General features: G+C 36.0%; 1 protein-coding gene across 1 annotated transcript; it reads right to left on the bottom strand.

The window, feature by feature from the left end:
- Positions 1-1,456: 1,456 nt before the first annotated feature.
- Positions 1,457-14,760, bottom strand: LOC135768914 (interferon-induced very large GTPase 1-like). The gene is made up of 4 exons (XM_065278278.2): positions 14,091-14,760; positions 13,457-13,470; positions 7,242-10,419; positions 1,457-5,249 (listed from the first exon to the last, which is right to left on the bottom strand). The coding sequence occupies exons 1-4, from the start codon at positions 14,687-14,689 to the stop codon at positions 3,701-3,703; spliced, it is 5,340 nt and encodes a 1,779-aa protein (XP_065134350.2). The 5' UTR covers positions 14,690-14,760; the 3' UTR covers positions 1,457-3,700.
- Between the last annotated feature and the right edge of the window lie 1,300 nt (positions 14,761-16,060).

Here is a 16,060-nt window from a genome sequence, read left to right as displayed (position 1 = left end):
ACACTGACACAAATTTCATGTCGCAGGCAGGAGAGGGGCGGGGTGGTGTGCGATGGGGTGGAGACGCGAGCAAGAGGTGGATTTTCAAATGGAGCAGGGATTGGATGAGAGCAGTTAACCAATGTAAGCTGTCCCACCGGACAGTTTACATTGGTCAACTTATCTGCTACCATACACCCAATAGACTGAATGGATTTTTTTTAATTCTTTTTTCTCTTCATATTGTTAGGATGTTACTGTAGAACCATAACCAGCATCTAAACGAGGTTATTAATAATGAACAATCTTTGAAATCGTAGACCATAGCTTTAACTAAAGCTGTTATTCTGATTTCAGTTTTATCAGAAAATGAACCTGAACTTTGTTTTTTAACAGATTCTGTTAAGCCCCTGGATTTCTTTTCCTGTACATAACCTGAATAATTCTGCAAAGTAAAAATATCACTGTCCTTCTATTGGTCTACATTGAGACTTTCATAGACGTCACTGAGGAGTATTTTCACATCTTTAAGTATGTTAATGTCTTTGATTGGAGGAGTATCTGTTGTAATACTTTTCACACACTCTTCCCAGAACAAATCAAACTCTCTCTTCAGAGTTTCTTCATCATTTCCTTTGTCTTTGAGTTTTAATGCAAGTTCTTTGCTCTTTTCTAAGAGAGTGTTTTCATGTTGTGTCCTCTGAGCATCAATCTTTCTCTTCAGGTCTCGCTGCTGAAGAATTTCATTTAATTCTCTCTTTGTTTCTCTCACAGTGCTTTCTTGAACATCTTTAATTTTTAATTCAAATGATGTTTTCCACTGAATCAGTATATCAGCATCTGGGTCTTCGTCAAAGAAATCTGACATTAGTTTATTTACTTCATCAGTTTTTTCATTTAGTTCCATCTGAAGTTCAGTTTCGTCAATCTCATGAATTGCTTCATTTTCTATTTTATTATGCAATTTGGTCTGAATTTTCATCATGGCACTGCGAAGAGTCCAGGTCCACTTGCTGTATTCTGTCTCCAGTCTCCTGTATGCTGAAATCTCCAGAGAATTTCTAAAGCTGAACACAAAACGTTCGTTCAGTAAAGCCTCCCAGAGATCATGAATTCGCTCGCGCAGGTGTGTCAACCGCAAAGTGTTAAAGTCATTATTTATATATTTTATAAAATACAATGTTGTCTAAATACAATATGTGATGCTGAGGTATTTTTTATTAAAAATAAGCTCCAGTTCTTTGAACAATAAACACTGTTTAACACATGATCTTTCATCAGATTTTTGCATTCAGCCATATCACAATATGGTTGTTATTTATGTAGTTATGTACTTTAATTTTGCATTTTTAGTCTGAGTATTTGCATAACAATAAAGAGGTTAGGTGAACATTAGAGCAACGTTAGGAGAGTTATGGGAACAGCCACATCGGACTCTTGTGTTGGATAAAATCACAATATTGTAATCAACTGTGTAACAGAGCAAAACAAGGCAGTGCCTATTTGATGCATGTAAACTCAGGAGGACAAAAATGTTTTGGTTCAATTAAATTCAATATGTTTATTTGGTAAAAGGCACAACAACTTTTTAATGCAAAGTTCAAAGTCAATCACATATGCACACAAAGTAAAAGAGAGTTGAATTAAGAGATACATGCAAGAATTCTTATTATATCACCTGTTAGATCACGTCTCCACACCAGACAAAATATTTATGATCCAGCCCCGAACGCCAAATATAAATTTACTCATTTAACAGTCTTCTGAGTTAAGATGTTGATCGATCAAAGCTAGAGAAGAACACAAGCAGGACATGAGACAAAGTTTACGATGATAAAATTGGAACTGAGTTTTTATTGATGGACAGTCTCAGTCGCATATGTCTCAATGTTCAAACCTCGTCTAACCAGCATGAATTCAACATGCACTGTTATACCAAAACTGCTTAAAAGCAACATCCCACAAACCTTGAGCTTCTTAAATGTTCTCTTTATCTATCTCTGTTTACATAGACAGGACAGCTCATGAGACTTCACAAATATAAGACTGAACAACAATGAAATCTATTAGACTTATGAAATATAGAAATATAATGAATTAATAAATGAAAAGACAATATAAATGAATAAACAATAATATAATGATAATAATGAAATTGATAATAATAAATAATCAAATAAACAATTATATGGATAACTAATGATTATAAAATGATTATGTGAATAAATGATTAACAATAAACTAAAGAACACAAAAATAGAAACATTCTCCACGTAAGGATCACACCTAAAGCAATACCTCTTTTAATAACTCCATTACTAAGAAACCATTCATTTGATCATGCCACACCCCGTCCGAGTTTCATCCATTGACTGCCAATTCCTTTTTAACGTTTAAATTCTTACAACTTGTCTATAAATAACCAAATACCTTGCACCTTTTTAATTATTTTTTATTGTTTTTATTATATGTGCATAAACATCAACTAGAGAATTTCATGCTAAAATCAACAAACTTTCTAAAGAAACCCCCTAAACAGTGCTTGTTAATATACCATCAGACATGCAAATATTACCAGGTTTACAAGATTTACACCATCACGACAACAAAGTTAAAAGTGTGTCACTTATACTATTAACTACAACTGTATTGCCTGGTCATGTTTATGTCCATTCTAAGTGCCTTGTAAGAGTGTGGCTTTAATGAAACATACAATATTATTATCAGTGGTATTCAACATAATGCCACAATTTCTTTTTTAGATTTGTACTAATCTCAGAACATTATTTTACATGAATGATGTTGCATCCCAAAGCCAGTCACAGACTACACAATGCTAGTTGGTTGCCTTTGATGTCTTGAGTCAACCTTGATGTATTAGTGTTAAGCAGTCATAGATTTGCAATGTCTGCTCTTCACTGATGTTCTTGTAGAGTTTACACTTCTGAGATGCACTTCATGTCACTTCTCTACTAGAGACATATCTTATTTTAATCAGTATTTGTGTGTGGTGTATTTTAATGCCTAAAGGTGCGGTGAATTAAGGAATTTTGTTATATATGAGGTCCTTAAATGAACATCCTGTAAGTTTCAAAACTGAAAACATCCTTGTCACTGAAATATCAACTGTTTTTGACACCAAGTGGCTCTATGATGTAACTGAGCAGTTAAAGACCGCCTCGCAGGGGAATGGCAATGATTACTTTTGTGGCCCCGGCCACTGCTTCGCACATGACAGTAGGGAAGTGTCACGAGGCAAACTGAAAAGAGCGTCCAAGCAACAAACATGTCGTTGAAGACTGCAAAATATTGTGCAGTGCCTGGTTGTGGAAGAACACAGTTGCTGCATAACCTTCCCTTGGAGTCTGATAATAGGAATGCATGGTAGAAATTATTTTTAAAGAAGTTCAAGCTCACGTGGGTAAAACATTAATGTTTGTTCGCTTCATTGTACCGAGGATTCATTTGTAAACAAGCCAGAGGAATGGTGCAGCAATCTTATGTAAGTAAAACATTTTAGTACTATGTATCACTATTGGTTTGTTAGAGATCGCTTGACATGTCCTGATTGTGTGTAACGTCCGTGTCTAACCACGCTGGAGCAATTAAGATTCTGATGCGCAATTACAGTGTTGTTTACGGTAAAGCTAGTTTGTCAAGCAAAACTGTTATCCAGTCATAGCAGTGGGCATTTACCTCCAAGTCTCAATGTTTCATTTAATTAGATATACTTATCTAAACTCTTGATAGCTTCTTGTCTTGTGATTTGTTTCCATTCATATGGATAATCAAATGTTTTATTGTAGTGGTTTGCCAGCTCTTTCTGGAATCTGCAGACAAACCATTTCCAGTAAGGCAGCTCAGAGAGGTCAGGGGTGATGCTCCACTTTGCATAATCCCCTCCTGCTGTCCTGTAGTTTTTCCATCTGATTGACTTCTCCTTTAGAATAAAAGACTGACTGCTACTTACTGATGATGTGCAGATGTTAATGCTTAGATTTGTTGTTTTTCTGTAAAACCAGCCATTAACACCAATAACACGATGGAAAGGGACACTGTGATCTCCATCATGATTCTCTATTGTGTTGGTGCAGGTGGCTGCACAAAACGGACACTGAACCCAACAGCACCGACAGAAATGATCAATCAGAATCTCATCTGGTCTGTGGTTGAGATCCAGTTTTATATCAAATGTATTCGTGTTGAACTCTTTACTGATGACAGATATTATAGATGGAAGTTCTGTTTTTATCACATCTTCTAAGAGTTTGAAATCATTAACATCATCATGTTTGACTCCACTGAAGTCCTTCACAGAGAATATCAGAACATCTGAGAGCTTCTGTGTGAAAAACTTCAACCACAAATCAACATCTCCACTCTTCACTTGAACATATTCAGTAGATTCATGAGCTGCTGTCAGGATCTTCCTCTTCAGGACCTCAATGTTCTGATTCATCTTGGGTTGAACACTGATACTGAACTGATCACTGATGTACTGATGGACTTCATCTCTGATAAAATACTTCAATTGTTCTTTGGGAAACAGAATATAGTACATGCATTTGTTAAACTTCTCCTCTTCTGCCAGTTTTTTTAGGAAATGTTTCTCCAGATTTGATCTGTTTCCATTCAGTGATGGACAGTTTGATCTGATTTCTTCTGTTAAATCTCTGGCAGTCTGTTTATAGACACTCTGTTCCATGGCTCTCTTCAGTTTTTGACAGATGATCTTAGCAAAAATAACAATTGATGTTGCTCCTTCACAGTGTTTCTGGAAAATACTATAGTATTCTCCTTTCTTTTTCTCAAAATAGAAAACAGGATCATTGGCTTCTCTGAACATTCTGTGATGATCATTGAATGTCTTTTCTGCTCTATTAAATATAGAAAATACCAAATCCACTGAGAATTCTTTCTTGAACGCATATTTCTCAGACTCTTCCTCATATTCTGTTATTTGTGTCTTGATGTGATCTGTGAGTTTCTGAATGCAGTTTATGTTGTAGCCCAACTTTGAAATATTAAAGGAATTAATCATTCTGTCTATCTGCTGTGTAATGTCATTGACTAAGGCTCTTATTTTTCTTTCAGTTTTTTCAGAAAGAGAACCACCTGAAATTTGTTTGTATTTTTTTTTAACAAAGGAATAGGATTTCTTTATGTATACATAACCTGAATAATTCTGTGTGGTGAGAATGTTTCTGTTCTCCTTCCATTGGTCTACAGGGACACTTTCATAGATATCAGTGAGGATCTTTCTCACATCTCTCAGTATATTAACCCTCTGGGGTCTAAGGGGTTTTTAGGGCCCTGGGGAAGTTTTGACATGCACTGACATTTGTGCTTTTTTCAGTTGCTTAAAAACATATTAATGGCAAAAGTCTCATAACACTGTGTTCATCACAAACTGGGCTACAATATCATATAATCAACATGTATGTACATGTTTGTATTTTTGAGAGAAAAATGTTTATGCGTGGTTTTTGAAAAAGCAAAATTTTTAAGTCACTGATATAACTCCACAAAACTCGTTCTTAACATGTTTCCCAAGACTTTCCAAACTGGATCTAGTAGTCTAGAGTTTTTTCTTCAAAATGATGTGAAAATCATATGGCCTACTCAATCACATAAAGCAAGATATTGATTTACAATTTCTAAGACACTTTTGCTTGAGAGAGGCTGTATGCATGGAGGCGGGAAAGCTCCTGAATAATCAGTGATTGACAGCTGAGAGACAAAAGAATTGAATAATGAGCCTTGTGGGGATGTTCAACAGGAATGTAACTACCTCTGTAGTAAAACCATGATAAGGTTTACTTTTCAATATAATGTAAATACACACACACACACACACACACACATTATATATATATATATATATATATATATTTAAATATTTTCTATTCATTTCACAAGTATAAGTTACCTTTTAAAATCCATGGTAGCCTAATCATGGTAAAGATACTGTTTGGCCATCGTAAAATGAACACACTTCAACACAGGGTTAGTGTTTGGTTGGCCAGCGAGAGGTTTACTTTTGTGCAGTAAAAAGCTCAAAAGAACAACTGCCTATCGTTGTCTGGACTCCTATTTGTGTTTTTGTAATCATTATAGTAGAAACACAACCAGGGACACGCGTGATAAACTTATCAATGTTTGTTTACAGCCGCCGCCATTACCTCACGTGTTGATCATAAAAAGCAGTGAATGTGTGCACATGCGAGTGATCCTGTGTTTAATAAACTTGCTGTGCGGAGATATGACGCAACTAAATAAGGATTGTACTGTTTGCAATCGCGTATTTTATAAGAATACCAAAAAGCGCGTCGAGTTTCCTGACTCGCGTGTTTGTGTAACGTTATGTGCGTTCCCGTCGCCTCAGCTGTTTGACGGAAGACAAAAAAAAACACTCGCGTCTGGAGAAACTGACACACATCCGCAAGTAAATAAGGATTTATATGTCGGACATCGATCCCGTCACACTGACGAAGCACACACACTCGCGTCTGTCTGGAGATTTAGGCGCGAGTATGTGATGTGTGCAATCGCATCTTTTATAATGATACCACAAAGCGCTTCAAATATGAGGTATTGTGTGTTTGTGTGTGCGTTTGGACGTCGATCGAGTCACACTCGCGTCTGGAGATAACTTTAGTTACAGTCACGAGTAAACAAGTAGATGTCATGTTTCCAGCACTCGGATTAAAACTCAACACAGCAGTGAATGGCTGGCTGCAGAGACGGAATGGAATGTCCATTGACTGTGGGGTTGACTAATGAATATGGATGATCTCTGCTCTTTTCTTCAATGGAGCGGGGCGTGGCTCATTATAGATAATGAAGCAACAGAAGAAAGACGGTACATCTCTCTCTTCTAATACAGTTAACAACGAATTACAATATTTGTTTTCGATTTCACTTACATCTTCCAAAAGCAGACATTCCAAGCATTATGTAGACATTTATCTTTTGTTTATATGACAAATATTCGTTAAGTTACAGTTCATTTTTCTGACGTGTTTCTGAAAGGACTTCACTGAGGGAGAGAGAACAAAACGCGCATCATGTTTATTTTCTTAATTTTGCGAAAAGCACAACATGCTGTTTTTATTGGGAGTGGACAGAAAAAAAATAGACAATTTAACGTTTTAAATGATGTATAAATCATATCTGTATGTCAAAAATCAGCAGAGTTATCTAAGTCTCTTTGGGGAGTGATCGAAAAATAAAGAGTTTGCGGCGCCCGCGCCGCAGCCGACCCCAGAGTGTTAATGTCTTTAATTGGAGTAGTATCTGTGGTGATCTTCTTCAAACACTCTTCCCAAAACAAATCAAATGCTTTTTTCATTATTTCTTCATCATTTGCTTTATCTCTGAGTTTTAATGCAAGTTCTTTACTCTTTTCTAAGAGAGTGTTTTCATGTTGTGTTCTCTGAGCATCAATCTTTCTCTTCAGGTCTCGCTGCTGGAGAATCTCATTTAATTTCCTCTTTGTTTCTCTCACAATGCTTTCCTGAACATCTTTGATTTTTATTTTAAAAGATATTTTCCACTGAATCAGTATATTAGCATCTGTGTCTTTCTTAAAGAAATCTGACATTAAGTTTTTCACTTCATCACTTTTCTCCTTCAGGTCTCTCTGAAGATCTATTTCCTCAATCTCATGAATTGTTTCATTTTCTATTTGGTTGTGTAGTTTGTTCTCAATTTCCAGCATAGCACTGCGAAGAGTCCAGGTCCACTTGCTGTATTCTGTCTCCAGTCTCCTGTATGCTGAAATCTCCAGAGAATTTCTGAAGCTGAACACAAATCCTTCATTTAGTAAAGCCTCCCAGAGATCATTAATTCGTTCACGTAGATGTGTCAGCCTCATACCATCTGATTTTGAGGCTTGTGAAATAATAGTTTTCTTTAGTTCTTGAATATTCTCACAGTAGTTTGGGTTGGGTGGTGCCATTGGTGGGCTTCCCTCCCACAGCTGAGCAAAATACTTCACATCATTCTGTACATCAAAATTAATGACATCACTGAAACATTCAGCATCACAGACTTCATCTTTAGCAGCAAGTTTTGTCATCTCATCAAGTGTCTTCAGCAGTCGTCGCCTTCCCTCCATGGTTTTATCTCCAGCTGTGACGTCTGAAACGTTCTGATGCACAAACATACAGCTGGGATTCAGTTTGACCTCTTTCATCCTCAGAAAGGCCTGAACAACAATCTGAAGAATATCCTGCATCTCAGCTGGGTTTTCTCCAAAGATGTTGATCAATGTCAGATTACCAAGACCAACAACAAATGTGGCCAATTCATTGTCATGATGTCTTGTGGACTTTCCATCAGATTCTAGAGCCCGAAGACCTTCAGTATCAACAACTAGAATATAATCAAACTTCATCAGTTTTTTCATCTCCTCTGATACTTTGATCAGCTGCATGAAAGCTCCTCTGGTGCATCGGCCAACACTGACTGCAAACTGAAGTCCAAACATGGCATTCAGCATGGTGGATTTCCCAGAGCTCTGAAGTCCTAAAACTGACAGCACAAAGACTCTCTGGTCTCCCAGTTTCTGTATGAGTTCATCTAGAACAGCAGTGATCCAGATCAGAGGAACATGAGCAGCATCTCCATCCATCAGCTCCAGTGGAAATCCACAGATCATCATCTCTGCTGCAAGACTCGGTAGAGAAGAGAAGTTTGACTGCAGATCTGTCTTATTCTTCTTCACAGATGAACATGATTCATAGATCTGACCGATCTCTCTCATGATGTGCTCCAAACCAAAGCTTGCTGCTTGAAGTTCTTCAGATATTCTCTCAAGTTCTGCTTGTTCAGTTTTTACATTTTCAGATTTACAATTGTTCTCTTTCAGTTTTAAAGCTTTTAACCACATTTTGTTATATTTGTGATTTAAAGTGGAAAGGTCAGCAGAGGTAAATTCATCCAGATGAATTTTAAGCCATTTAATGAAAAACTTCCTATTATCATCAGATGAATTAATTTGTGTAATAAAGAACTTTAGAAACTCACTCTTTAGGGATTCATGTTGTTCTTCACGAATTTTCTTCATTTCTGTTCTTGTTCTGCTTATTTCTTGTTCTATGTCTTCCCCTTGAGGTCGATGAAGTTCTTTGTTCTTCTGACACCACTGATGCCAGAGTTTCCCCTGACAGGGCAGAAATGATTCTTTGATTTCTGTCAGACTTTTATTCTCCAGTAAACTCGTCATTTGCTGTGCTGCTTCTCTTCCTCTCCTGCAGTCTTCATCATCTTCCTCATCTACTCTGATATCTGAGTGTTTGGACAAATCTTCAAGTCTGAACATGGAAGCTGATGATGAAGATGAGAGACAATCATTTATAGCTATTCTGAGTTCTTCAGATACATCTGACTGATTTCTGTCTTTCAAACCTATTTTGTATTTTCCTGTATTTATATCAATTAGAGCGGATTCATCATCAGAAAAAAGGCAAATAAGTGGCTTTGAATCACTGTAGAGTTTTTCGAGTTTTTTTATGTTGTTGTCATTCTCATCAAGCTGTTTTAGAAGAACGACATTGACTGAAGACATTTCAGTCAGAATCTGCAGTTGTTTCTCATTGACTCCTGCATCACCATGAAGATTACAGAAAGCAACACAGTTATTAAATTTATCAGTGTCTTTTCCAGATGGGCAGAACCAAGTGATCTCCACCACTCCATCCATCAGTAGTCTGGTTCTGCTGCTGCCTGGACAGTTCCTGTGGAAGAACGTGTTGTGTTTCTCATTGATCAGATTGTTCATCAGCTGAGACTTGGATGAAGACACAGAACCAAACCTGAAGAACGACACCATTGGAGTTTCTGCTTTGTAGACTGGCTCTTCTTTACTGATGATATCATTGTTAGTATATCTCATCTTCCAGCTCTTGTTGATTTGTCTGAATGTCCAGAGAGGAAACTCAATCTGTTGTTTGACTGGATGAGGAACAAGAAGAGGAAGAGCAAACTGACACTGTGAGAGTTTAGTGACCATCAGCTGCTTTAGGAAACTATCAGCACAATGAAACACAGCCATCTGAACATCCATCGGGTGAACTGGGTCTGGTTTACATACTCCTTTATTAGACAAAGACATAGCTTTGAAAAAACTACCTTTTTGATTTACTGAGTCTTTGTCTGTTTGCTGTGTGTGATGATGTTCATTTGTCTCTTTAGTTTTAATGTATCGTGCTCTGTAGTTCATCATCAATAGTTTTTGTAGATAATTCTTCACCAGCTCTTTCTCAGTACAAACCTCATGAGACTGTAATGAATGTATAGCTATCTGAAGGACATCTGCAACTCTCAGTTTGTTCTGGTCTTTAAGTTGAAGTTTTTGAAGGAGATGCTCTAGTTTTTCTTTTCTAATTGTAACTTGTTGGTTTTGATCTGGATTGTTTGTTGCTGTTTCATTGCCTTCTCCCTGTTGAATACATAAACAATATATTTTTACTCGCAATATACATTTATTCACAATCAAATCAGTTTTTAAATGAAGGTTTTTATTATGAAGGGAAAACAAAATCCAAACTCACATGGCCCTGTGTAAAAAAAAGTGCTTTTCACCCCAGTTTCTCTAGCCACACCCAGACCTGATTAATGCCACACCTGTTTGCAATCAAGAAATCACTTAAATAGGACCTGCCTGACAAAGTAAAGTAGACCAAAAGATCCTCAAAACCTACACATTGGGGTGGTTTCCCGGACACGGATTATCTTAAACAAGGATTAGGCCTTAGTTTAATTAGGAAATATAACTTGATTTAACAAACATGCCTTACGAAAAACATTACTTTTGAGGCAAAACAAGGGGCACTGATGTATTTTAACCTCTTGAAAAGCACCCCCACTCTGGCCCAAACCATGAAAAGACCTACTTTCACTAAAAGGGCTGTTTTTACTAAACCATTTAGAGTATAAGCATAATTTAGCAAAATTATTTTAAGATAAAAATTAAAAACGTTAGAGAGTCTGAAGTACATTGTAATAATTTTTTAATACTAAAAACTTAATAATAAATATATGTGTGACCTAGAAATGCAATGATGCCAATGCCACAAGTCTAAAGAAGTTATATTTCACGTTTGAAGTCAATAGGCCCAAAAATGAGGTTCTTGCAAGAGTTTTTGTAAGACTAGTGCCTTTTCTAAGTGCCAGTCAGCCCCAAAATAAAAGTCTTTTGTTCACATGCATACACGTTCGTTCTTATTATTGTTTATCCTTATGTAAGCGTATAAAATGCCGTTTCCACAGAATGTTGGATTTGTTATCTAATTGGCTACACGTTCTGTCTATCAATATTTTCCATGAAGTCATTGGAGGAACGAGGGAGTCAGATGACGTCACGATATTTGACGGCGCTGTTTGGGTATTATGTATTATACTCCCGCCTACTTTTAGAAACAACGTTTGACCGCTGGTTTTGAATGCGAGTGTAATCTCATATACAAGTGTTACGACGAAAATAGTCCTCAGAATGTATATTATAATCTATTACAAGAAGTGCATGTGAAATCTGATGTAAACAATGGACAATATATCTATATTTCACGGATTATACGCATTTGAGGACAAAAATGGTCATTGGATGTACTTTATTGGAGAGTTTTATGGGTTATTTACAGCTCTGAAACAGACAGCTGTAAAGTTTTGTTCTGTGTTATCTTGCGTTCTGTTTGTTTTTGTTATTAGGACTTTTATTTTGACACCCTGTTCTGTTCCGACTTTTATTTTGATACCATGCCATGTCACACTTCACTTCCCACTTCCTGTTTGTTTTGTATAAAGCCACTTCACTCACTGCTGATTATTACTTTGTAAGTCAAGCCTGTTTGTTTTGCCTGTGTGACCTGTGTTCTCCCATATAATCCAATTATTCAAATATTTGTAATATAACGCCAGATTCAAATTGTTTTTCTGAACTCTGCAGTGCTACGACCCTCCAGGGTAAGATTTGGGGAACCCTGCTCTACAGTCTGTGTATGATGTCTTTTTTATTTAGTTTTTCAAATTTATACAGTATTATAAATGTTTTAATCATTGGAGAATAATGAATGAATGAAAAAGTACACGGACCTTTTTTTAAAGCAGCCTTTAATTTTTTTCATTTTATGAGTGCCAATGATAAATGAAAATGCAATTGTTTTTTCATTTTCTTTTTTTTTATTTGAAAAAGGATATGGAATGGACAGAAGATACCCTGATTCCCAAGCAAACTGAATATTGATTTGAGGTCAAAGTAGATTTTTTTGTTTATATTTTCCTATAAATTGTGCAAATTAAAGGGACACCAGCCAGGCAAGTCTGAGTATTATTTCTCTACGTGCTCCCCCTAGTGTTTGGGAGTAAATGCAAACACACTGTCGTAAAAACGAACTGTTGTCCCTCCCCCCTGCAACTCAGCTTATCGGCTGTCAACACATCTGAGCAGAGGAACCAGCTATTTCCAATCTAGTTATGTCTATCTTAGTTAGGTAAGTAATATTTACTGCTTTTTTATTGTGTTGGATAATAGTATTTTTACCATGAACGACCGATATGAACGAGACAAACTACTGCTTTTGTGTTTTGTTTTTTTAATTATAAATATATATATATATATATATATATATATATATATATATATATATATATATATATATATATATATATATATATATATATATATATATATATATATATATATATATATATATATATATATATATATATATATATATATATATATATATATTAGACAAGCAAAGGAAAAATGTCATTTGACCAGATGAACTTATAGACCTTACTAATATAACTTTAGACAAATACTGTCCTTCTACATCTATCTGTCTGTCCGTCTATCTATAATCCTCTATAACGTATGCGGTCGATAAATATGATTTCCGGAAGACGCACCCGAAATCCTGGCCAGGACGCGTCCGGGAAGAATGGCACGTATGGTCACCCTAATATATATATTAAGTCTGAAGCTCTTTTTCTTTTCTTGGAATGTTCCGTCAAGGGTTTTTGCTGCTTCTTCCCCGGCTCTGCCGTTTGCAACAATCGCTCGCCGTGTTTTGTTCGCCTGCCTCTGTGTTGTTTGAGACTTTGCAAGACTGAAGGATGGCAGGTCGGATACAGCGAACTTGCAAGTGGGGTATTCTTCCTACAGGCGGTAGGGGCAGGCGAGAGAGTCTTCATCCGTCCTGTAATGAGTCATTTAACCATATACCGACTAACGAAGATGATTTATTAGCATTAAAATGCTGCCTTTTGTCCCTTTAAAATCATGAACTGCAAATATGCCCAATGGAAACCCATCAATTGATCAAAAACTCCCATATATCATAATACGTTTTTAGGTGGTTTTAGGCAATTCGAAAATTGAATATTTTGCAAAACTGCAAATGGAAATGTTCTTTTGTTGCATGCTACAGGTCACCTGGCGTACAAAAAAAACAATTATTTATTGAATGACTTTTTTTACAAATACTACAACCATTGGTTAATTTAGCTTTTTAGCGATATTTAGAAAATATCTAAAAGGTTTTGTATTGGATCCACCCAAGTGACTGTCATGCGCTGGAGGTTGGCAAATACCAATATGGCCACTTGATGGCTATACAGTTTCAGAAATGCAGTTTAATAAAAAACCCAGTGATTCAGTTATATTTACGCAAGCACTAATTTAAGCCCTGTAATCACTTTTATCATAAAGATTACAGTATGGTAAATGAAAATAAAGGATATTAATTGGTATAATTAACACAGTATATGTGAAATGTGTGTTTTAAGCACTTACCCTGTGTTTTTCTTGAGTTTCTATGGTGTGTGCCATTCTGTCTTTATTAATTGTGGGATTGTTTTCTAACAAAAAAATAAATTGTTTATATTACATACAGGCAGAGACATATTCAGCATTTTGGATTTTGAAAGCGTACATGTCATGTACCACTACAGGTTTTTTATGGTGTCAGTGAATACTGAATCAAAATGTTATTACAAAAGTCAGAGATAGGTTCATTTATCAAAAAATATGTGAAACATTAGAGAATCAAATCTAACCAAATCTCTGACACTCACTTTTTTTCTGTTCTTTTCTCTCTCTTAACTGTGTGTTGTACATCTCTTCAGTGTAGTATTTATTTTGATTCTCGTTAAACAGATCGTCAATCTTCTTCATCAGTTCTCTCATCTCTGATTGGTTGTTCATGGTTTTGCTGCAGGTGTGATATCTTCCTCTACATTTCTTCAGCAGCTCCTCCAGAACAGTGTTTTTCTTCAGATCATCTATTATAGTGTCAGACTCTTCTTTTCTTTCATAAGTGAAGAGAATCATCACAAACTGAAGAACACCATCACCAAACACTGACTGTAGCCATTCAAGACACATCTTATCAGCATCTGTTAACTGACCCACTCGCACAACAAAGATGAAGGCACAGATTTGATTGTCTTGCATTGGTTGAGCGATGAGATGATCCACAGAGTCCAGCTGAAGTTCAGTCTCATGAAGGTCAATCATGTTGATGACTGAGACCTTACGTTCTGATATCTTTATGTGTACAGGATCAATCCTGGACATTTCAGCATCTATAGAAGGAGGTGGTTCTTCTCCGAGTAGAATGTTGTCATGACCAAACTGAACTGATGTAGAGTTTCCAAATAATGCAGCTGTCAAATTGGGAATTTCCATATCTAGAAAAAACATCACAACGTTTTTTTTATATATTAAATTTTGGATTTGTAACAGGACATAAGATTATGTGCTGTATAGAAAATACATATTTTTGTAAATTGTTAAAGTCTCCGTGTAGCCAATTATTTTATCATTTAAAATGCATCTTTGAGCAGTTGTGACAGGTGGCTTCTCTTGTGAGGGGAGCAAATTTAAAATATGTGTTTAAAATGTGTCATGTGAACCTATGTGCATTATGCTACACACGCGTCAAATAATATGGTTTATAATATGTTGTGTAAGATGCAAATTATCAAACCTTTATAAGCAAATAATACACCTAATTTTATATGTAATTCTTCGGAGCAATATAAACATGTGGTTTGTTATTTTATACTCCTTTTGTTATGTTAAACTCCAGGCACGTGCCCACATAGACATCAAAGGGGGCTTGAGCACCTGCCCTTTTTATTCCTGGAGAGAAAGTGCCTTTTTTCTGGGGTGCTTGTTATTTTTGAAAAATAATATAAAAGCACTAAAAATAGCGCTATTTGTAGTACACAAATGGTTAACAGATGAGTCCGCCTCCACAACTCACATCACTAATATGATTGACTCAACTTTCTTAAGTCCCGCCTCTCTAACCTACTTCGCTTTATGATTGCTTTTGTCTTTACTCATGTATAGGCTGCATTCGCGCTTGTAAGAAGTGCTAAAGCTCAGCCCAAATGAGACGCGATGTGCATGATTATGCAGGCAGCTACCGTTAAGCAGGGACGTGCACAGGAATTTTGAGAGGCAGTTGCTCTGACCTTAAAAAAAGCCCCCCCCCCATAATAACACAGAAAAACATGACTTGAGTCATGAAAATCCCTACATCAATATACCTATCAATATCCTATCAAGTCACTGATAGGTTTCTCCAAATTTAATAACTGAAAATGTGTTTGTCTGAAAAATGATGGACATATGCATCTCAGATGGCTTAGGGGTGAGTAAATCATAATATATTTTTTTTGCTGAACTGTTCCTTTAACCATTCTGAATAAAATAATTAATGTGATGCATTACTTCAATCATTCATTCTTCTTGCTAAAACGAAATGTGAGAAACTAACTATCCGCAGACATGTTTAAAATAGTAGTGATAATCTGTCTGATTATTTAGGCTAAACGCAGCAAACTCAGCCTGGATTTATGAAGATTTTAACAGAGGTGGAAAGAGTAGCCAAAAACTTTACTTAAGTAAAAATACAAGTAACTAAAGAAATAAATACTCAAGTAGAAGTAAAAGATTTTAAAATTTACTTGAGTGAAAGTAAAAAAGTATGCAATGAAAATAAGTAGCGATTTACTATACTCATAAAAAATAAACACGCACGCACGCACACACACACACAAACAC

Source organism: Paramisgurnus dabryanus, chromosome 3, assembly GCF_030506205.2.
Source record: "Paramisgurnus dabryanus chromosome 3, PD_genome_1.1, whole genome shotgun sequence".
Classification (NCBI taxonomy): domain Eukaryota; kingdom Metazoa; phylum Chordata; class Actinopteri; order Cypriniformes; family Cobitidae; genus Paramisgurnus; species Paramisgurnus dabryanus.
The sequence above is the reverse complement of the archived record's forward strand: the minus strand, read 5'-3'. Positions and strand labels throughout refer to the sequence as shown.

Bases quoted from the DNA above. Each gene is read 5' to 3' on its own strand.
- LOC135768914 (XM_065278278.2), bottom strand. From the start codon at position 14,689: ATGTTTTTTCTAGATATGGAAATTCCCAATTTGACAGCTGCATTATTT. The intron at 5,250-7,241 runs GTCGGCTGCGGC...TAATATACTGAG, and splicing joins AAAGACATTAACACTCTGGG to AGATGTGAGAAAGATCCTCA.